Here is a 24,531-nt window from a genome sequence, read left to right as displayed (position 1 = left end):
TGTATTTCAGCAGCAGTTCAGGTGCGTTTATAAGGAAATTGGTGTTAGGGATGCAGATGGGCCTTAGTTCTGTGATCCCCAGAGGCAGGTGTTGCTGTTCTGAATATGCACCCTGACGTCTCTTGCAGGTGATGTTCAGAGAGTGGAATCTGCTCTTCCATGGGCAGGGGTGCTCTGAAGATTGTCCAGGAGCCATGGGAGTGGCTGCAGGTATCAGAGGAGGTGCTGATGAGATGCACTTTCCTTCAGAAGAGACAACAGTGAAAGGAGAGCGGGAATTATTTAAAATCTCTGAAAAAAAAAACCCCGAACAATCTACATAGTTACAGAGACCCTAAGTTTCTCACCAGCTGCAATGAAAATAAGAAAGGAAATAGCAAAATATCAATGGTTGCTGTTATCTAAAATATAGACTAAGGTCTTCATGAATGGAAAACTCTGGAGAATGAGCCTGGAGTATAACTGCCAGACCAAGTCAGACTAAAGGTCCAACTAGACTAATAATTTGTCTCTGACAGGGGCCTGAGCAAAGCGATGAATTTTCCTGTGCCAGGCTGTTACAGAAAAGCCTTCTCAAGGGGGATATTTCCTCTAAGACTATATTGGCTGGTGTTTGAATTGTACCCTGTATTATAAGAAATATAACCCCTGTTATGTGTCTGCCTCAGGGTTTTGTTTAGCATTTTATGATATTCAGGTGTCTAGAAATGGTCAACCATTTTAAAAATCTTGACAAGTCATGGCCTTAGCTACATCTTGACTACATCAAGTTGCAGATGGCAGTTGCATTATTTTCAGAAATTATTTTTCATATCTGTTTGTGTTAATTTTAAGTACATGACTTTTCTGTTTGTACTGAGTAACTGCTACAATTTGTTCTTCTGCAAGAGTGTGAGTGAAAGGAAACACCTAGACTACTTGCACTATCTACTATGTCATAAACTTAGAGATGGGATTTTTTTGCTCTGCAATGACACTTTGTACCTGGGATGTGTGCAATGAAATTATATGCAACAGCACGTATTAGTTTGTGATCTTTTGGTGGCAGTAAAATCCATTGCCTGCTAGGCTATGTGCTCATCCAACAACATTTATTCTCTTTTGAAGTCCCCACAGCTTTCTTGTAACCTCAGCTAACCTAAATAATTCTGTGAAATCTAAAAACACACTACAACATTGTTCACCCTCTTTCCAGATTATTAGATAAATAGAAAACTTTAATTCAGATATTGAGTATCCTGCTTCTGAATTTTCTCCACATGAACAGCTGTCTGTTTACCTAACGTGACAAATGAGATTAAGTTGTGGCATGGCTTTGTTGCTGTTGGGAAAGCAAGCTCTGCGTGGTGTGCCCTGAATCCATGTAAAAGCTTCTCTTCTGCTAACCAAGGCTTAAATTGTGCTTAGAGTGAGGGGAGGGGGAATACTAAATAGCCTCTTGGGTACTCTCTGTGTCCTGTTGAATATGGGACCCTGGCTGTTAAATATTTTGAGGCAGCTAAATGTTGGTTTCCAGGATTTTCCAGAACCTCTGAAAATATTGCACCCTATGATGACATTGCTTGATCATGTTTGGAAATCTCATGAGGGCCCTATGTAGCTTTAGCTTCTGTTGGTGGAAAACTGATGGCTTCAGATCAAGTGAGAGTCGAAGGCTGAAGAGCTGAAATCAGCACAGGAGCTCAGGACTGGAGATGGTGACGATACCTGGCAAGAGGAGGGAGTGATGTTATGTGCCCTTTCTCAACAGTGATTAAATGTGGTCGCTTATATTAGTATCAACCTCTTCCAAAACATTCTGAGTAGGAGCCTTTAGCTTTTAATTGTTATAATGAAAGGTGGATTTGTTCCATACACATAAATTTTTTCTTAATTTAAATTTCTTATCTCATCTGAGATTATCTCTACATTGGTTTGGGCTTTTTATCTTGTTTATTTTATTTTTTTGGTTAAATTTTTAATGTTGAACTTTGCACAATAGAGACTGGAAGTCAGACTAGTGGGGAATCATCTGAGCAGTGCAAAGCACTTTCAAATAAAGACCATAAACTTGTTTCTATTTTCAATTAAATAACGTCACAGGTAACATCTGTACTGATTGTTCCTATGGTCTGAGAACATTCATTTGACCAAAGTGGCTTCTTCATACACTCCTTTTCAAGCCCCCTTGAAGTTTTAGTCCTCATCATGTTGAGTAAGAGATATCAAAGATGGGCACCCCACAGAACTGGAGAGAGGCGACTGCCATGCTATGTAAAACCTGACACACAGGCTGCACTGATGGTGAGGTTCTGGTCTAGGAAGGAGACAGTGAAAAGTTTCCTGGGCAAACTTATTGCTTGGCTTTCTTTCTGCTGAACTTCTCCTTTTGAGACAATACATGGATTTTGGTTTTAAGGCTTGAAAACAAGGGATAGATCCATAAATAAATTATATAAATTCAAGGAAGCAAGCCAGGGAAGTCTCTGCTGTCTTCAGAAAGACTGTTGTCAGTTAGAAGGTTTACTTTAATTATGTTAAAGAATCACTTTGAGTTGGATTTTATTTCTGAACAGTGTCTCAACCTAAAGTTGTGTAGAGCAACAAGTGCTACAGGGTGCACTTACCTCCTCTGGAAAGTAGTTTTGCATCACTTCTAACATTTGCAGGATCTGTCTGTCTTCTAGTAGATTAAATTATAACAGTTTTCAACATTTCACCTGTCATCACTTCTTTGGGCAGATGGTAATGTCCTTTATCAGTAACTGGGCTATTCTTTCTGTGTGTGCTGCAGCTGCATAGACAGATTTAGAAAGCTTGTCACTTCTAATATAATAGGGACCAGCCCCATAAAAATTCAGATTTTAGTAGAAGCTTGGCTTGCATTGTAAATTCTGTGGGTTCCACTGTAAATCTGTATGGAAGTTCTCTTCTCTCCCACAGGAGAAATCTGTCCCTCCCTTCGCAGGCCACTGTGAGGAATCAGCAGCTGGTAAATTTGCAGCATTATCACAACGAGCAGGATGTGACAACCAGGAATATATTTCAAAAATATCAGGAGGGAGAGGAGCAGGCAGGGCTTGCTGGAAGTGCACCCCAAGTGTGGTTGGAATTACATCCTTGGAGATCTTGTGCACCACAAGAAAGGATCCCAGGCAACTTCTGGTATCAGTAATTTCCCCCATGTTTGTCTGGCAGAACAATTTTCCTCATTTCTCCAACGTGTATGAGGGTGCACAGCCACACCAAGCCCCAGCCCAGGCCATGCTCTTTGCTGTGTGTGATGTGTAGGGGCCAGTCAGAACAACTATTGTGGGGCAATGATGCATAGGTGCAACCAACTGCAGCTATCACCTAGCCTCCGTGATATTTTTATATCCATCTTGCCTGCACTGCCATCTGTTACCCAAGGTAGGACAAGTGAACAGGGTGTTAATAACTGGCTGTAATGAATGCACAAGTGTCCCTCCTGGGCTCTCAGCAAGGCTTCATTAACTTTGGTCATGGACATGAAGGTCACGTTCCACAAGGTGTACTGCTCTGCACTTCCCATCTGAAAATGAATGCTGTTATTCTTCATTACACGCTTTGGAAGCGAATGCTTTACTCAGAGAAGCTCCCTCTCTACTCTAGCTCGTGGGAGCCTGGACTCTGCTGTGCTACACACCACTTAATGCCTCATGTTGCAGAAAAGCAGGGAGCAAGGGCCTCTCTCCAGCCACTGCTCTAAAGACACGTAGCATCCCAAGCAAGCGTGTCATGGCAAATAGAACTGTTCAGAGTGCTTTTATCTAATTAAATTTTTTATATTAAAATATGGTGTGCTGCCAAAACTGAAAACTCTGTAGAAGTGTATCCATGTCTACAGCGCTTCTCCTGGGAAGCTGGAAGAGGAATGAGATTATTCTCATTGCTGGTGAAGTATTTTTGCAGTATGTGGGAGTCAGAGTCCCCATTCTGCCAGCTTCATCATGATCTGTTGTGCAAAAATTAAGAATTTAGCCAATAACATAATAATCACTAGGGTGTATCAGACTATATTTCAAACTATAAAGTAAAAGTTCTGTCTTGAAAATGTGTATTTTTTAACATAACTCTATTCTTGCAAAAATCTTCAAAAGTTTTCATGTTTATTCTAACGCTGAATGAAAACAAATTTCCAACCCTGTAACACTGCTGAGAAACTCAAATGCTGTCCTTCAGCATACACAAATACGCAAAAGTCCCTCCAGGGCTGTGAAGCTCCAAGATCTGTCTGCTGTTTGCGGGTGGGTGCTGGGAACTGGGCAGTGCCCAGGGGGGGAACAGGAGCCAGTTTCTGGGGTCAGCAAGAGCCTTCCTCCGAGGAAGGGGCTCAGCACGTCCATCTCTGACAGCGATGCAGACAGGTCTGCCTAAGCTCCCAGGATGGAGCAGCTCACATATTAGCTGTTCCCCACAAGCTTCTGGCCTGTCACCTCAGCATTGCTTGGGTTAACCTGCACAGAGCAAGTCTTTTTACTTCGGGGGAAGAGCGGAGGACCCCGTGCCTTAGGTCTCTAATCTTGCTTCCCGTACTGCTGAGCTCTGGATGATATAGCAAAGGGTTAGCTGTTGCAAAGAGGATTCTCCTCACAGTAAATCAGTGCCAGCCTTAAGAGAGAGTTTGAATGGCACCTTTCATACATGCTGTGGGTAGGGCCTGGCAGTTTTGTGCCAGGTCCTTATGACTAATTTGAGCTCAGCTATAATCCACATTGTGGGGCATCAGTTCATGGGACTCTGAAGACCAATTTCTGCTGTCAGATACTGAGGCAGAACTGTTACTGTTTAATTTTTTACGACCTATCTTTTTCTTGTTAGTTCTTCACTCTGTGCCGCCTGTATATCATCCAGCTCTGGCTTCAGCCTGCTTCTTGGTGTAGGCAGAGGTATTCCTTATTACCCTCCCTGTGTTCGTTCTTATTGGTAAGAGGATCTTGTCAATATGCCAGCTTTAGGAGAAAACACCAGAGAACAATAAATATTTCACGCTTGTAAAGATGCTTTTTTTCACTCTTCCTAACCTCTTGCTGTTAAGCAACCACCCACTTTTCTTACTGTGAGTTAATGGAGCCTTTTAGCCTGTGATCTGCCAGGGATGACGGTGCTGCACATGGAGCTCGGACTTCTCAGTCTAGCACGGATGAGCACAGCACAAACACTTCCAACAGCTTCTGTTTCTGGTAGCTTCCATCATGAGGGCTGGTCATGGAGAAGGTAGTATGGCTGCTTTCTGTTGGCTGCTAGAGCATTTATTGATTGCATACCCTTTGAATCAGCTTGTATTAGATTTAATTAAGCAACACCCCTCCAGAGAGGTCAAGGGGATCACGAAGCCCCTGGGTATGCACTCAAGAGCAGGGTGCACATCAGTGGGTCGGTGGGCTGTGCCAGCATCCCAGTTTGGCAGTGGTGGGTGTCGGGTGTGAGTGAGCCACACGTGCACTCTTTAAAAGTCTCAGCATGTTACAGCACTGCCAGGCTGATAGCTAATCTGGGCCTTCTTCAGGAAAATGTGCGTGTAGCCCCCCCGGCTGCAGGTAAGTAACACAGTGTGATTTTTTCCCCTGTGCCTACAGGTGGACCTAGGGAATGGCTTCCTCCAAAATGCACCCAGGCTTGATCCTGACCATGCTAAAGTCAGTGGGATCACTGGCAGCAAGTTCAGAGAGGCTAGGGCTTTTGCCAGAGCACTTCTCTGGCTCTTCCCACCCTTCTTATACTCCTCCTGCCTCATCTTGACTGTAGATCTTGGCATGACTATGGCATCATCCTTCATCTAGAAGGGTCCCAGATGTTTCGCTGCTCTCCTCTGCGTCTAAGGAAACCTCTTCTGCCACTGCAATGCAGCTCCCTTCGTGGCATTGCTGTTTATTAGGTTGCAGCACCATCACACAAAGCACAAACCACTCTCCTGTTAAAACTGCGGTACATATAGGTAAAAGAAATAAGCCGGCATTTGTCCAAGTAAGATGACCTAATGCTGCGCAGTGTGAAGCATTCAGCTCAGTGCTGAGATGCATTCCCAACCTGTGAAGGGCCTGATCCTAAAGTGTATTTCAGTGGCCATTCACTTCCTTAATATGGTTTGAGATTAAAAGCTTCTTGTGATTGTCTTTCCATTGGCTTTGTGAGGCTGGTTCTCCATAGGGTGCTTCTCTTTTGCTCCATGTTTCCTGCTGGAAAAGGAGTGAACTCCTCTCTTCTGGGTTGGCTGAGACTGCTGAGGGGTTATTTGTTTATTTTATTAGTTTTGGTTAAAAAAGAAAATAAAAATTTTAAAAAGGCAGACGAAGAAAATTCACTTCAGAGAAATAAATCATATTTTTCTGAGCAACGTGATCCAAATAGGGAAATGAAATCACACAGAGAATCCAAGGAGAGTTTCTTGATCCCACACGTCTACAGGACTGAAAAGGACTTTCTGACTTGCTGTGTCCTGTTGTTTGCTGCCAAGTATTAGTAAGACACCGAGCTACTGCAGTCGTATCGTACATGTTTCAGAGTCTGTTTCCTTTCAGGTCTGCCTGCAGCTGGGATGCTGAAGCCAGGATCTGTACGTGTCAGTGTGTAGCAACAGAAAGCCATGACAAATCTCTGAGCACCTTATTACAAAATCAAAAATTCATCTCTTTGCCAACCTCAGCTCTCTTGCAAGAAGCAGTTTTTAAATAGAAAATCCTAACACTGCAGTGTGAACAAAGCAGAGCCTCCATGTACCTTTGTACTTCTTACAAGTAAATGTGCTCTGCAACTTTTCCTCAAACATCGATCAAGAGGGTTGCTTCTGCTTTGTAGTTTTATTCAGGGGAACCTGTTGTCAGTATTTCCTCTCTCACGGGTCTAACAGGGTGCAAGAAGTCATCACTAGGTCAGTTAGGCCCATCATCTTTGGAGCACTTATGGTTGTGGTCTAAAATAAACCCAGAAGCTAGTTGGTAAGGAGAGCAGGTTGCAGAGCAGTTTTCTGTTACAAAGCCTTGGTGGTCACTTGCTAAGTGGAGGCAGGTTTTTTTGCACCAATTCCAGCTCCACAGCTCAACCTGAGATGCTGTCTCACCCTAAAACACACCACGGAAGCAGTTCTAGGTAAGCACCAACCATGTAAAATGTCTCTCAGTGGCACCTCAGTGAGGATGTTTCCTTGGGTTCAGCCTTTGCATATGTGGCAGAAAAGAGTGGCAGAGCCCACCCTTGTCCTCCTCCCAAGTTCCTGAGAGGTGAAAGGAAATGTTAAAATACTCTAGATTATTTCAGTAGATTCACTCCTACTTGTACTAGTTGAACATATGGTCTTATAATTTTCTAATTTACCCACAGCATGTATGCTGCATCCAATCAGGGAGCTATTTTTCATATTTTAGATACTAAATTGGACAAGCATGTCTTGCCTGCCCAGTGTAATTGAGAATTGCCCATTCAGAATAAATCTTTTGTGTTCAAGTATGACTCATTAGAATGATTTTGAATGGCACACATTTGAATGCTGTTATTTAATGCAAATAAAGATTTAGATCAAATTATATTTTTTATTTCATCCTTATGCTAAAAATTTTTGGAAGATGCAACAGGTTTTAAAACTCACAGGGGTGTAAAGCCACAAAAACCTGGAGTGTGTATAGTTACATTTCTGTTTTCCAGGAGTACTGATGTCAGTTTAAATACAGCAGCAGTTTTAATGCTGTCAGTGCAATCTTCTCACGCCCAATTTGCTTCTAGATCAGTGATGCTAAATGTGCTTTAAAATGCATGAATCTTTGTTTACTTTTTATGGCGGTAGCCTCTTAGATCCAGCAGTAGTTTTGTAAGTGTGTTGCCTCATTGTAATTAACTTTTACGAGTTTAGTTGAAAAGAAATATAAACTTACATGCTTTGTAGCGAACTAGAAATTGATACAAGGTAATGAGAAAAGCGGAATTGTTATATATAAAAAGAAAGACCCTATGATGATAAACTGTTCCAGTGATAAATTTGCTGCTTTATAAAGGTGCCAGGCGGATCACCGAGATAATGAGTAAAATGAAGACAGCTAATATGTTTCCCACAGACAGATTTAGTCTCATCTGAAAGGAAGAACAGCACCACCTCCGGGTGCTGGGGCCACGTCGGACACGGCCACCCAGAGTCTTCCTTAGGCGTGTTTAATCCCCTATTCTTAAGCTTAAATTTTAAAATAAAGAGAAATGGTTTAACCAGAGTTGCAGGCATTTAAACAAGATTGAGTTTATTTTAGTCTGAGTCATTGTATAGATATATTTACCTGCGATAGCTTCTTACAGGGACTTTATCTTAGATATGGATGCTCGTCCCAGACTCGGTGGCCCTTTGCAAAAGTCTCCTGAGTTCGGCTTCAGCTGTAGCTCAGGCCTCCCTCATTCTCACAATCTGTTGGCCATCTGGAAAAAGACCCAGTTAAAATGTGCACCGCCCCTCCAACCACACCAGAAAGCCTGGTGCTCAAGCAGCATCTGCTCAGTGAGCAAGGGAGCTGCCTGTGAATTGACATTTGCTTCTATTGATATTTTGTAAACAGCATGTTTGTTTTGTTTTGGTTTTTTTTTTTTTTTTAAAGGGGGGAAAAAGGGAGAGAGGAATAGTATATTCCATGGAGCAGCAGAGCGGAAAGGATAGCAACTCCTCTTAATCTTTACCCAAATACTAAATTAATTTAGGAAAGTGGGAAATAAAATATTCTTCATTTAGAAGAAGCATCATATGTGTGACCTAGAGTTTAAAACCCAGATGGGACCACAGCAGCCTGGCCCAAACTGTGACAGAGGAATGCATCTCAATGGATCCATCCATTCTGTCCATCCCAAACATCCCATACCAGTCATTACTTTTACTTCTGTCTTCTCCCACCTGTGAAAGCCCTTACTTCCCCTCCTAGAAGGTGTCTGCAGCTAAATCTAGAAACACTTTCACTCACCAAATATCTAGAATATATTATCCCATGCTGAGAACTTGCTGTCTCTTCTCACTCACCCCAGCAGAGTGAAATTGGGATGAGGAGCTAGTTAGTAGCATGTGTTTGTCAGCACTTGCCAATGAGCAGTTATAATTTCCAGGAACGGTCCTACTTGCAGTCTGTTGTAAAGATTAACATATGGCTCATTTTCCTGTGCTGGCTGCAGCTGCAGATATGGGAGAATGTAAGGGGAAACGCAGAAGGACTCCAAGGATGGTCAGCTGTATTTCTGTACTCTGTCTTGACTTAATGTGTAATTGAAAATCTCTTTCATCCTTATTCTGTTTGAAAATTATGTCCTGTATTCACTGGGGAAGTCTGTAGTTGCATGCAGATAGATGGTATATTTGTGTACATCCTATCATATTTGTTGCTTTTACTATATTGTGTTATGGGCGGCATTTTGTGAAAATAAATATGATTTCATTTCGGCATATGGTAACCTTAATGTTCTTTATGTGATTAAAACTATAATATAGTAATTTCTTGCCTAAGGGCTCGACCTGAGTGATGGTGACACACCAAGACCCCAAGGAACAGTCTACTGCATTTTTAGAAGTGGTGCATATAATGGACCAATCTAGCCTTTGAGCTCAAAAGTATGGAAAAATCACTGCCATTATGCAGGCCAATACATATATAGACAGCTGCTTTACACAACATGAAAAGAAATACAGAGAAGTGAGGTGAAATGTCTGAAAAGCACTTAGATATATTGTAAGACAAATATACCAGTGTAATACATTAGTTTGAATTATGAATATTTCCAGGATTGGTTCAATTAACTGAGAATTAACTCAAAATTTTCTGCTACTTGCTTTCACATTTGTCTGTTGAATTGATATCATTGAATTCTACCCAGCAAATTATGATTTTAATGTCTCTCTCCAATTCACATGACATATTCCTTGAAATTCTGGTTCTAGAGTTGCATAATATTCTTTAAAACATGTGCAAATACCCTTGTAGGTTAGTTCACTTCCCTGAGACCTAATGGTAAGACTAGCATTAAGTTCCCACTTTGTGGTTTATCAGCACATGCTGGGAAAGAGGGTCTGATGTGATTCATCTGCTTGCATGGTAATTAAATGGAAATTACATTGATGGAAGAGGGGCCACATGCCAATTCCTCTGCCTTGCACTAATTTGCACACTGCCTCATTGATGCAGTACAACCCTTTTCTGAATGGACAACTCGCAAGAGAAATAGAATAGATTCTCACTAGCTTTTCTGCCAAACTTGTCATTAAAGATGCTAATGCGATGAGGGGAATTTGTGCATGAGCTTGTCACAGAGCCTAGGCTGTGATTACTAATATGTGCTTTATCAACAATTTGCTTTCATACATTAGTTACAAACATATATTCCATTTTTCCAGCCTCCTTCGTGTTTTCTGGTTGCAATAAGTTTTTGGAAAACTTTACTATTCTTGCAGGCAGTTTGATAAGCCCAGGACAGAAGTGGATTTAGTGAGTGAATCTCTCCTCTGAGTTGCCGTCTCAGTTCTTAGATGAAAAAGGTTGAGGACTACAAAGTTCAGTGAGTAATGCTCAAGCATGAAATACCTAGTTCATCTGTCAACTCTTAGGTATGAGGTTTTATGGGCAAGGCAGAACAGCCGATAAGGTTCTGTTGATTCTCTGTTATTTTTCATGTGGTTTGATTTCCGTTCCTGCTGACATGTTGGCAGCAGGCTCTCTTCTCCAGCTGTGCTGGAGTTATCGGGACAGACCAATTGTTACCCTGACCAATCCATTTCCACCTTCTGATGTATAATTTTTTTTTTTTTGCAATGTGTTTATTTTAGGTAAGTTTGGGGTGTTTCACTTGTTTTTATAAACATCTATTTCCATCCCCAATCAGAGGCAGCAGCTGTAGAAAAAGGTCTTGGTGTTGTTAAGATATGGAAATTGTATGACAGGCTTTTAGCATACCTATCTGGCACCCACTGGTATGCAGAAGACTGTAAATGTGTGTCTGACACCTATGAATATTGATGGCTGATGTTAGGAGGCAGCAGAGCTCTATCCTTACATCCGTGTGTTTGTTCTGAATGGTAACTTCTTCTCACTACGCTATTTAAATTTTTGAATTTGTTGGGTAAAATTTTGCATTTACCAGTTAAGATTTTGTTGATTCCTTCTGATCGGCTCATCTGAAATGAACGGAGAGATTGCATTTTAACATAGCAGAAGCCAAAAATTGTAAGTCTACTCTATTGTTAAAATCTAGCTAGCTGTCTCCATCCAAGATGCACAACAGCAGAACAAGGTTATTTGTTTGATATAACACAGCAAGTTGATGTTGACAAGCATGAACACAGGAAAAACAACTTCCAAGATTAAGTCCTTTAAACATACCTTTTACATCTTACTTTATCTATGTTTCATACTGATTTTTCCAAGCTTTTTCTAGTCCGTATTGGATTAAGTATCTCTTGTATCTTGGGAGTAACTAGTTCTACTATGACACCCATATTACACATTTACATTTGTTAAATCCACAGCAACACTTATTTTATTACATTTTGCTAGATTATTATGTTAACACATTATTTTAGTATCATAGTTATCACTGGTTTTGATTTGTAATCAAGTGAAAGATTACACTGTAATAATAGTATAGCCATGATAATAAAATAATGTTGCATTTGATTACAAAGCAAAAACAAGTCTATCAAAAAACCCAGTGGTATAACTTAACTAAATATCATTTCTTTAGTTTCCTTTTCCACCTCATGAGACCACTATAATTTTCTGGGTAATAGTATTCTTTCTAATATATCAGTACGCCTACACTTCATTTATCCATATTAAATTAAAATTCTACTTCATGTTAATGGAACTTACAATAGGCCTACAATTTCTGCAAAACTCAAAAATAAAGGAGTACAACTGTACCCAGATGGTGGTCCTATGTTAAGTTTCACTTTGCCTCTGATGTTACCCATTTGGTATATGTTCCATGTGCCAAAACGTTGTTGTGGGAAATGGGCTCACCTCATCCTGCATTGGTGTTTTGAACACAGACCTCCTCAGGGCTCAAAACTGCGTACCTGCATCATTTGTCAGAGGGGGATGTAAAGTTAGACATGATTGATGTTCGTTTTCTTTTTGGCTGAGGGTTGTCACCTGAATTGCAGGATGTGAGGATGAAGGTACGTGTGTTGGCATAGTCTGAGGTGTTTCTAAATCTTTGGATCCATAAAGAAAACTGTGCTGTGTCGACTCTTATGTGTCCTCATGCAGCAGTTTGACAATAATCTGACATTTTTTAGGCTATAAATGCTGCAGTATGAAAGCATCATAATCTAAGATTAAATCACATTCCAGCTTCAACTGTTTTATAGCGGACTCTGTTAGTAGTGAGCAGGTTTATTAGTGGCAGGTTGTGTACAAAATGCTTACAATAATGCGAAACCTTAACATCGTATAATGTGGTTTTACAAGTCGGGCTGTCACACTGAATAGTCACTTGGTTGCTTGGAGTAAAGGGCTGATTTAAAATCAAGCATTAGGCTGGTTGGAGGTGTATCAGCTCTGCCGGGTGGGTATGAGGTGAGTGGGGGTACAGAACCCCCATGTTTCTCCAGAGGGGCAGTGCAGCTTTAGGCACATGCAGCCTTCCCAGAGCCCTGCTTTCCCAGCATTGCTTTGGATGCTTGGATGCTGGTGGCAGGGTGACCTTCCCTGTTCATGGCAAGGGGGCTTGGGATGAGCCAGTCTTCTCTGAATATCATACCCAGAAGGGAGGTTGGTGCCCAGCTAGGCTAAAGGAACCAACCTCCTCTGGGAGGGCCAGGAGTTGAGTCTCTTGGCCATTGCACTGGATGCTCCTCAGCTGAAGACAGAATTAGCCTACAGGCCTCTGCAGATGAGAAAGCAAGAAATACTGCAACATGCTGAGGTGAAGCCTGCAAGCCTTCATCCCTCCGAGGCTTAATGTAGAGACATCCCCAGACTGTGATTCTGTCCATGCTTCCCCACAGAGAGGTTTGATTAAACATGAGCCTTTAAAGTTCATACTTTCTTGCGGTGATAGAAGTGGAACAGATCATGCCAGGGACCCTCCACTCGCATGTCCACGCCTGCAAGTGTCTGGGCTGTCTAGGAAAGCCTCCTGTGCTGCCGGTGGAGAAATGCGCTCTCCAGCAGATTGACCTTATCTGCCAGTGAAGCTTCCAGACCTAGTCCTGCTGTGGAAAATTATTTTCCAGGACTGTGAAAGGAGTCTCCGGGGTTCCTGTGGCCTGGAAAAATGGGTAAACATCTAAATATCGTGGGATAACAGGGCGAAGGAGAGGGGAAGGAAAGCTGGGTAATGAAGGTTGACCATGGAGGGAAGGGGACTCCAGACTTTAAAACATTCTACTGGAAGATAAAAGCTACTGAAATGTCATTTTTTGAGTATTGTGCAAGATTTGAGAAGAGCTCAAGCCGTTAAGTAACTTGGTCTAGTTTAGCTGCACTTGTTTGCTTCACCTCATTTCTACATCCTATTCCTCAGTTAAAAGAAAGTTAAAAGCGAAATTCCCCCAAAGTATAAGTCTGGGTAGTACCACTACAAGAATCTTGGTGGATACCTGTACATTTCTGGGTGCAATCTGAGGGCTGTTTGTACACTCGCATGGTTCAGCAGGTTATTCCTATAGAGCATAGGAATGATTAGCAATACATGCATTTTCTAGATTGATATTAAAATTACTTAATTAAATATTTGACTCTTCTTTACATATTGGATGAATTCTGTTCCACTTCTGTTTCAGGGGAGGACAGTGATTCTTCACTGCATTGCCTTTTAGTTGGGGGAGGTTGCACATGCACAGATTATTATGCTGAGTTGGCATATGGTGGACATTAAACTCTTAGAAAACTGTGGTTTGCTCACATGTTCACAGATCTCCTTGGGATTACTGCATATGTGATCATAATGTGTTCATTAGCAAATTATTTCCTTGAGAAAGCCACTGAAGGTGCTGTTCTGTCACCTTTCAGCCTCCTGCAGTGAAAGTTTCCAATGTGACAAGCTCCAGCCTGACACTTCTATAATGAAAGATGTATCTGTTCTTGGTCAGAAGCAGCCTGGGCATGGTGACAAAAAAGTTTTGCGAGTGGAAGGTTTGCATCTAAGGTATTCAGTGACAGGAAGACAGTAGATGGCACTCAAGGATATGGAGCAGAAATTCTAGGCTTCTTATCAACCTCCAAATAATTGCTTTTTACAGTGGCTTCCATGGAGCACTGTAACGTTGGCATTTCTACCTGTACAATCATGAAGAATCAGAGGTGCCCATCATCTTGGAGGAAGCTAAACAGAGAATGTGTTTTGCGAGTCCTCTGGTCTGAGAAATATCAGAAATGGAAATAAACATCTATAAGCATGCCCAAAATATGGCTTATTTCCCATGTTTGATGTGATTTCTTGCCATTATCAGTCTCACTGACTGCTTGTACTGGCTTTTAACCTTCTCACACAAGCAAACTGTGACTCACACTGGCATAAAGTTCAGCCAGACAATTAACCTACTGTCCCTAGTAACCATCCTGCTGTTGAGGAAGATGCACTGTACAGTAAGAAGGAAAGCTTACTCACTTAACTGCTTTGATATCCCTAAATTCATCAAAACACTTGAGCGTGGGGTGCACCTTCTGGTGGCATTAGCGCGGTGCAAGCACAGCCCTGCGCTGAACGAGGACTGAAACGATGGCTGTATCCTGGTCACATCCAGCAGTCTGCGAGCAAATGGGAGGCAAAATCACTGTTGCTTTTCCAACTGCAGATCTTGCTTTGTCCTCATATTATGCTTTATATCCTGAGATGCAATTCTTTACTTCCCTCCACACAAGAGGGAAAAAAATACTGACCACGGATGCAAGGTGTATCAGACTAACAAAACTCCTGAAAACATCTGCAGTGGTATGCTCAAAGTTAATGGTAGTGATTGGCAGAAGTTTGTTTAGAGTAAGCAAATCAATTCTTATTGAATTGGCCATCTTCCTGGAGGATTTAGTAAAAGCATTGGCTAGTTAAAGATGACAGACCTGTGCTTTCTGAATGCAGAACCCCTTACATCAAATGAAGGAAATCTTTATCATGTCTCCAAAATCAGATGTTTTATCAGGACTGGGAGGCCAGTTTGTTCATCTGCATTGCCAGGAGGGAGCCCAAGCTGAGAAAGAGGATAAATCCCAGGTAGGCTCCCAGACAGATGTCAGGATGTCACGAACGTCTGAACTGCCACTGAGTTATGCTGAAGTCAAACTGAAGATCTAAAAAATTCCCCTCTGTGTGGTTTTGTGCCCTCTCGCTAGCCCCAGAGCCAGTCCTAGGGTCGAGCCATAACCTAAACTTTGCTTGATATTAGAAACTCAGGGCTGGAGCAGATGGCTTCTTTGTTCCAACTAAGGTAACCACTCAGCAGCCAGCTGTAATCTGTATAATGCCACATCGTTTTCAGTTCTGAATTTTACTTTCCTCAAATGATCTGTATGTTCTGGCAGCTATTTCTTGTGACAATGGATCTTTTTCAGTTTCATCAAAACTAGGAAAACCACCTGTTATTGTCACATGTTTGTGCACTTTGTTATGAAACAGTTTTTTTCGAAAATATTTATATTTTTACATTTAGAGGGTATTCATTTGGGGTCTGTGTTTGCTTGTGGGCTTATTTTTCCGCTGTGGTGTCCATTCAACTGAAGCTGTTTAATGGATGAAGGCTGATCCACAACCTGCATGAAGGAAATTAAAGGAGAGGCCACTGTGCTGACATACAGAACATCAGTAAAAGGAAAATGTTTACTGGTGTGAATATTTTATTAGATTCTGGTTTCATTTAGATAAAGTATTATGAAGAACTTTTATCTCAAAATTGTGTGAAGAGATCATATCTCTATTGGAGTTAAAATGCTGTAAGGAGTCCTTCATACAATGTTGTTATACAATTCAATTAATTGTACCATTGCCCCGTTAACTGTCTGTACCACTCAATAAAAAATTCCAGATCCAACTACAGATGTTTAAACCGTGAGCAAAGGACATTACTGAGCCTAAAAATTTTTCTTCTGATTTCAAATAGTTTTAGCCTCTGATAATAAATGAAAAGATGAATGTAACATATGGATTCATGGAATGACAGACTGAACCAGAATAATTTTATATTTCCCTAAGAGAAGAGATGCTGCCTTTGGGATGGCAACAGCATTCTCTATGTTGACCTCTTAGTAAACATCCCATTTTATTAGCAGGGTTGTTTTAAGTATAGTATGGAATAAAGCTGGATCCTTGCATTTAAAATATCACTTAAATTATATTCAAGCAACATTTCCCTAGATCAGATAATTACATCCATTCAGGCTTTAAATTTGCTTTTTTCTTTCAAGTCCTGTCAAGATTGCAAGTTGTTGCCATACTGGATAGAAGGCAAAATCTAACACAGTTATTTAAAATTCTCAAAACAGCATAATGGGTGCAATTGTTTAATTTGCAATAAAATACAGTCACATCAGTTAATTGCTGTAACTTGTGAGGAATGAACCAAAAGACCTTTGGAGGCACATCCAGCTCTGCCGAGGCTTCCCTCAATGGTGGAGGGTTTCCAAAGGAGACCCCTCTGCTCTGTGCCCATTGCCTGATGCTCTCCACCCCAGGACCACTTGTGCCATGCTGAACATCTGTTGGGAACATCAAGCCTGTTTGGACTTGCAGTATTCAGGAATATAGTCCTTCTCCTAAAAGGCATCTTCATTCTTTGTGTGTAGATTATATCCCTCTGCTTGGCTGTGATACAGTATGTGCTAATTAAGGGATCCAGATAGCTTTAGGATAGTCTTTTTTTTTTTTTTTTTTTTTAGCTCTAGAAAGATGCAGGCTAGAAACTTAAACTCAAGTTCTCATGTAACCCAGTGCCCAGGCATTCAGTATGTCAGAAAAACATTAAATTCCACTGTATCGATGATAAAATCAGAAGCATTGGCAGTGCTGCCCTTGAGACCAGACGTTCCTCTAGCCAGGGAGCTTGGCTGCGCGCCTCTTGGCAGACGCGTGATCCCGTCTGTGGACGTGCTGGTAATCACAGAGGACTGTGGGGGGGTCAAGCAAGATGTTCTGTACTTCTCAAGCATGATGGAGATTTTCAACAGTCTCAGTTGTGTGAGTCTCAGAGTCACGGATATGGATGTGTCTGAGTCATTTGTAAGTCTGAAGGAAATAAATTAGCAAAAGAGAGATAACATAGCTTTACACTTACTGATGTGGTATTTCAGGCTAAGAAATACTTTACTTCCTAGATAAAAGAGAAGAGAATAATTTAAATTATTTAATTCCCTTGGGAATAATATAATGCAGTAATGTTAAAACTGTATGTAATTGCTTTCTATTTTTGTAAAGCCTGTGGCAGCTATGAAACTTTAAAATTAATACTGGAAAGCTGGTTAGTATAAAATGTTTCGGTTGCAATACATTAATGGTGCCATTGGTGCAGTCCTAATAAAAAAGAAGCACAAGTTTTCTTAGATTTGTGCGTTTCTGGAGAACACATATTCCAAATCAGAGTCAGAGTGTAACCCCTCTCTATGAAGGGACCTGGAAGAAGAACTACTTCAAATGGGGCCCTGGGCAATGACGAACCTTTGAACAAATTGATCAGGAAATAGTTCATGCAGTAGCCCTTGGGCCAGTCTGGGCAAGAGAAGATCTTAAAAATGTGCTCAATGTCCCAGCCATGGAGAACGACCCTACCTGGAGTCTCTGGCAGAGAGCACCAGGGGAGACCCGGGGTTGACCCCTGGGGTTTTGGAGCTGGGGATATAGAGGATCAGAGGCCCGCTCTACTGCAACTGGAAAAGAGATATTGGCATCGTATGAAGGAGTTTGAGTTGCAAAAGGTGCAAGACTATTAGTAGTGGACAAGGGTAGGCTTTTTTCCCCAGCCCGCAACAGTGGATTTCCTTGGAACATGTGAAAGAATCTTCAAAAGCTGCAAAATCTATCAGAACATGGCAACTTCTGGGTTTATCTTCTGGGCGGCTGTTTCCCATCATCTGCCTGCTGAGTTACAGCAAGGAAACCGGAGACAACACTGGTATTGAGCATTGTGCTTTTCTTCTCATTTTGAAAGGCCATATTCTCATTTCTCAGGGAATTAGGTGAGGCATCTCCTGGATTTTTGTCACTGATCTTTCCAAGAGTCAGAGCACTATGCGGAGCGATAGATCAAGTGAATGGCCTGGAACAGATCCGTGGCAGCTAGCAGTTGATCAAGAGGTGCTGCAAGCACATGCTGTCTTGCCATGTTAACCACTGGGAAATTGTGCTTTGTACTGGGATTAAGATTCATTCAAACATAATGATTTCCTAACATTTTTAGTTCAATTCATTCAAGGCCTACTGATAGTTAAAGTGAAATGTAAATACAATAGATATCAGAACACCAACAGGAGAAATATTACATGTATTTTGTTTCTTGGCTTGGCCAAGAAACAACATTAAAACAGGATGTATTTGAACATGTAAGCATCTCCAGTTCTTATTCGGCATCTCTCAGCTCTGTTTTTTCTTTTTTTATATATTTATGCATATGTATATATACATTATATATATGTGTGCATGAATGTGTATATATATAAAATGTCATCGTGAACCTAAAAGACAAAATACACCCTTTTTCTTTCTGTGTGATTTTGAAGGGTGGTTTTTACCCTTTTAATCCTCCCAATAGATACATAGCACTGGCTAAACACAATAAATGTGTTCTGAAGACTTTTCCAGATTCCTGTTCATAGTTGGAAAAGAAATGATTGCTGCATCTTACTGTGAGTTTACCATGAAAAATTTCTGAAGCTACAGGGATGAATTTTACACAACTCTTCACCTTATTGTGACGCAAGCAGGTATTTTGTCACTATTACTTCAAATTTGTGCCGTGTCACACTGCATATTCCCAGGAGACATCCTGGGGCACATTGGGCTGTAGAACAAACACAAAATTTGCTGTAGAGCAAACATGTGCAAGCAATAGTCATTTTTTAAAATGTAAATATAGTGAGCCAGTCCATTTGTAGCGTGGGGTGTGTTAGTCTGTATGTGTACACAAAACTCCTGTTTACTCCAGCTTAACACAAAAAAATGGGTAAAATTTATGGGAATTTGTTAGAGGCTTTGGGGAGAAGGAAGGGGTTTTGTATCAGCCTCCATTTATTCTGCAGTCCTACAGTTTCTTTTCAGCTGCAGGTTCTAACCCTTTTTTGTTCTGCTTGGTTTTTTTTCTTCAGTTCAGCCATTCTCCTACAATCTGGAGTAATTCTGTTTTACCATTTGACATAATTAATATTGCTTCCATTTGCTGTGTTTTGGATTATTCAGTCACCTCCTGGTGCAGTGGCTGGTAATTTTGACTCTCATGCAGTGAACAGCACAATGACCATAATAACAGTATTATACAACACTTTTTACCCATATGCATAAAACCTCTGACAAAAGTGATTACGTTTCATTGTTGCCATCTTTCTTGATGGAAAGCACAAAAAATTTAAGGGAACTCTCATCCGACAGCAAATTAGCTACACACAGAGATGGTCTATGACTTTGCCAAAATGCTTTTGAGTTTCTGTATTTTGCTGCCAACAGATTGTGCCCATCTCAGCTGTTCAGTGACTCTCAAGAACTATGGTTTGCTTTTTCATCCCAGCGCAGGAGACGAAATCCCACCTATGGACTGCAACTCCTGGTGAAATATGAGCATTTGACCCATGTTTCCCATGAAGAACGACAGCATCTCATGTTCTGTGAGGTGCCATTCAGTGTCAGTCTGATGTGATATACACAGGCATTCTGCAGAAGTTTCCAGGATTTCATACACAGTGTTTTTATCCTGATCAGACCCAGAAGCTAACACTGACATAAAAGTAATATTGCAACAGTCTTCTATAGGCTTTTCTCTTTGAATTTGTTCAATGTAAGCTTCTAGCATCCACATTATGTCTGGAGGCAAAAAAATCTGCAGTTTGATTTCATGCTGAGTAAAGAAATATCAACTTTTGTTCTGAGCTGCTGGATTCATCTAATTCCCTTCAGCACTCTCCTATCTGGACTATTAGCCAATGCATTAAATGTATGACTGATTTTAAGGGCACGGATTAATTCAAGGTACAAAAATCAGAATTTCTTACAAAGAATTTGGTTTTTGCTTACCCAGGTGTTTAGTACTGGTTTATTCCTTCTGGAGTCAAGTTTGAACTCAGATGTATGCTTTCCATTGGAAATGGTATTACTAAAGCTTAGAAGTGCTGGGGTCCAAGAATTAATTTCATTCAGTCATTTGCACTTCTAAATATAAGGTAATTTCAATTCTTTGTGTGTGAAATGAGAGAAAATAGAGAAATGTTACTTTCTGCAGACAGAGTATTTCTGAAGATAAGATTGTTTCAAAGGTATAACAGCATTAACAGAATTGTTTTATTAATCCTTGTTTGCATCTTGGCACAGTCACATGGCACACTTCCTACGTTTTGTACATTCATTAGAAACAGGACTAAACTTTTTTTCTTTTTTACAAATTACTTGCTTTGTGGGTTCTGTAGGTGTTTTTCAAATGCACACACCATGCTTACTTAAAAGTAATTGCATTTTGAGGTAGGATATATATTATGCCCTTCCTATGAAGGCATAGTCATGCGTTACAAGCTGCCATTCTACAGATTTCCAGAGAGACATTTTACTATTGCAGATCATTTCAGAAAACTTCCTGAAAAAGTAAAGCATCTCCTCATATAACTGCCAGTTCAACTAGAAGCATCACGGAGTGCCTTGGGACAGTAAAGTCTAAAAGGATTAGCCATTAAGAGGGCTCTCATATCACCTTTATTTTCAAAGACATCCTGACAGTTTGCCCGGGCAGTAATTCTGGGCAGCATTACTTTGATCCGGTGGCTGTGGTTCCTGCAGTGCCAGTGCTGGCTGCAGGTGACACCTACCTTCCTCACACCAGGGGTATGAATGTTTGTTGTTGCTTTTGCTTCTGCTGTTCTGGTTGTAATGCTGTTGACTTGATCACATCAATAGGAGAAGTTGTTCCAGGAATCAATCATGGGAAGTATCCGGGTAGCTCAAAGGAAGAAGTAAGAGAGGCTATTCATCATTCAATAACGCTGAAAAGGTGGTTGCTGTAGAAACCTCTTCCAGGTCTAGCAAATGTCAAGAATCAGATTGTACCCGCTGTGGCTCCATAGATCGGATTGGAGATGCTCCCACGCACAGGGAGCCTGGAGGCCTGGCCTCCCTCTCTGGAGACACCAGAGATTTGCTGGCCGTCTGCCTGGGGGGGAGCAGCCAGCACCATCACTGTCCACCTGCACAGAGGCTGCTGCACCGGCACAACGGCCCCGCACATATGCACAGGGACCGCTTCATCCGCCCGGGCATGCTCCCCGGCGCTTTTCTCCAGGTCTTGTGCTCATAGCTCATTTCGGCCTTTAGCAGAAAGCTGGCTCCAGAAACTCAGAGGGAGAAGCAGCAAGGGATAAAGCACGACTGAATGTGTTTTAGCTTGGGCTGGCAGCAAAATCCTGGGGCTGTGCAGGGAGCACCCGTACCACTTGAAGATCAGGCTTGTTCTTCCCTGGAGCATTCCTCAAGGTATCATTAAAGACCCAGCAAATCAGAAGCGTGCTTAGCTGGAGCTCTGAGCTCAATTGCTGGTTTGTGGCAATGATGTCCTAAGCTATTGCAGAGTGTGAACGAGGGCAGGAGGAGCAGAATTTACTTGTAGATTCGTAAAGGGTCTGAGTCATAATTTAAGTTCTATTAATTTGCACAGCAGAGGTGCTTTGTAAAGTAAAGATGCTCCGGCCACAAAGTGCTTTACTTAGTTCCCATTGATAAAGCTGGTTGCTTTGGATTTCAGTCCACTTACAGTCCATCTAGTAGGGATGGTGCAAACTTGCTGAAACTAATGGTTTATCTCCCCAGAGCTGAGGTCTTGTGTGCGTTTTGTGAGTTACTTAGCACTTCTTCTGTGGATTTCCCACTGGTAAAATGGGCTAATGTGTCCATCTTATTCTGCTACACACTTTGTGAAGGGTTCCTGGGCTTCACTGGGACGATTCATAATAATTTGCTCTGGTTCAGTTCATCTTGGGTTTCTTCATGTAATGCATCCTGGGTCTCTCTTGGCTGGGTAATTTGTTTCATAATACACTTTCTGAGACTAAAGTTTGTCCCTTTCAATCCAAGATCAGTAGGATGGAGCTGTATCATTCTTAATATAACATTGATTCTGCAGAGTGATGTTTCTGATCCTTGGGGTAAACTTCACAATTGCTTTAGATATCCATGTTCTACATGAAGACATAAGAATATCTCATTATTCAACTATTATGAAGTCTCTCATGTTTTCAGCTGCTATAGATACTGTTGATTTGTTTTGATGAGTGTTTTAGAAGCCCAGAGCTTGGCAGGACATGTTATTGATCTCACACAATCCACTCTGGGCATTACCATGGGAGTATCATTCACAAATCAATTTTCTCTGAGCTTTAATTTAAATACCAGTGCCCCCTGAGGATCTTTCTCAAGCTATACTTCAGCACTGAGTAAACTGATTAATAAATGCAGGCACCCAAATTAGCTGCATGCCAGCTGCTGCCAGATGTAGCTATCTAGACTCTTCAGTTTGCTGGCATACTTGTTTCTATGAGGAATAATACTCAGCTCAGTCTATCTTCAAAACAGTTTTCAAAGTTCAGCCACTCAATCCCAGCTGCTCTGTAAGGAGGCAAGTATTCCTCTGTCATTAAGGCACACTGCCTGGGGAGAATATTTAAGGTGAAGTAGTGTCATTTAGCTAGTTGTTAGACTGTGTAGAAAAACTGCTACCTTTCTCCTCAGCAGACAGAAACTGAGTACATACCAAGAGAGCTTTAGAAAGGATCTGAGTGAAGTTATGCCACGTAGCGCTATGCAATTCAAGAAAAGAATATGATGAGGCAATTATAAATAAATGTAATATTTGATTTTGTAAAGATATGGGGAAAAGGTTAAGAGGAACAGAGCTAGAATGATCACTTTGGAGGCACTGCCAAATTAATGTACCTTTGCTTAGCTACTGATCATGGAAAACAGGTATGTGGGAACTGGCTACGGGTTTATGGAGTGTCCAGAGCCAGGGACTGCCCGGACAGAGGCCCCGTGAGAGGTTTCTTTGTCCATTCCTCATGCACGTGCCCCTTACTGGTATTACAGAGTTTAAATATCCCAACAGTGGTCTAGCTTCCCAAATTATTTCCTTTTCCTTTTTCCTTTCATTTCTTTTCTCTCTATGTTTCAGATTATGCTTGGCCTTTGCCTAAACAGTTGTGCCCTATATGGATTTCCCTAGATGTGCTCTTTTCAACTGCATCTATCATGCATCTCTGTGCCATCTCTCTTGATCGGTATGTAGCAATACGCAATCCCATTGAGCACAGCCGCTTCAATTCCCGCACCAAGGCTATTATGAAAATTGCTGCAGTTTGGACCATATCCATAGGTAAGCAATGCGGCTCACGATCTTAACTGTGTCTTAATGAATAATAGTGTTACTCCAATTTTCATTTAGGATTTTTAAGAGGATACTCAAATTAATTTACCTGGCATGCCTGCCTGAATATAATAAATGATTACTGGGAAATAGAAGTCTTTCATTGCAGTTGGTCAGTGACCAAAATAAGTAGTCATTTTTCAGAATACCGCCACTTTCAATGCTGAAGCACTGCTGCTGTATAGATATCAATATGCCAATAACAACGGTAACACAGACAAATGGTACTATAAAACTGCTGTGTAAACGAAGTAGAAAATATCATTAGCAAAGACTCTTGAAGGAAAACCCAGCCAGTATAAATGACATGTCTACACTGCAGTTGCTGCAGTTAAACTCGTTCAAGTTCTGGTAGCAGTTTAAGTGAAGCAGTGCAGAATTGAAGGCAGGTCAACAGCGAGGTATTTACTGCTCCTGCGCAGGATTTATAGCCTATAATATACTCTGTCACAGCTGGATTGCTGCTAGTACTGAGATAGCAAGTTTGAAGTCATGGTAAATGAGGAGTAGACATAAAAGAAGACACTTGAATCACTTTGATAAAAAAACAATAAATAAACCATCAGTAAAATAAGGAAGAAAGGGCAAAATTATATCCATATGACTCTGTAATATCAGAAATTACGTGAATAAAAACAATTTTGGGGGGAATTCTTTCAATGTACTTTATAAAAGAGATATTTGGTGCAGGATCAGAAGAATTGTGTGACTACTTCCCTTTGCTGTATTTCCTATTTGCTTGAATAAAATGCAGCCTTGCAAAGATTTAATTTTTCTTTTATAAATCAGTTGTGACTTTCAGCGCTGTTCTGCAAGGAAAAGCATGTTTCAGGTGCTTGAATGTCTCTTGGGTTTTGCTGCTTTAGAAGTGGAATATGATACTGGATGTCTGGGTGCTGCAGGGGCCACTTTTGAAGAAGCTTCCCATGGAAAAAAGCAAAATATGGGGGAAATATACCTTCTGTCCTCATGCATATAACAAGGATATC

General features: G+C 41.1%; 1 protein-coding gene across 3 annotated transcripts in view; it reads left to right on the top strand.

Moving 5' to 3' along the window:
* Nucleotides 1-24,531, top strand: part of HTR2C (5-hydroxytryptamine receptor 2C) — a 245,614-nt gene that overhangs the window by 206,409 nt on the left and 14,674 nt on the right. For all 3 annotated transcript variants that reach the window (XM_032991881.2, XM_032991882.2, XM_032991883.2), the window contains one exon: nt 23,291-23,491. In XM_032991881.2, the coding sequence (XP_032847772.1) occupies nt 23,291-23,491 (201 nt within the window). The remainder of the gene's footprint in view (nt 1-23,290; nt 23,492-24,531) is intronic.

Source organism: Tyto alba, unplaced genomic scaffold, assembly GCF_018691265.1.
Source record: "Tyto alba isolate M040663 unplaced genomic scaffold, T.alba_DEE_v4.0 Super-Scaffold_5, whole genome shotgun sequence".
NCBI classification, from domain to species: Eukaryota; Metazoa; Chordata; class Aves; order Strigiformes; family Tytonidae; genus Tyto; species Tyto alba.
Note: the sequence above shows the minus strand (reverse complement) of the source record. Positions and strands in the feature narration are given on the sequence as shown.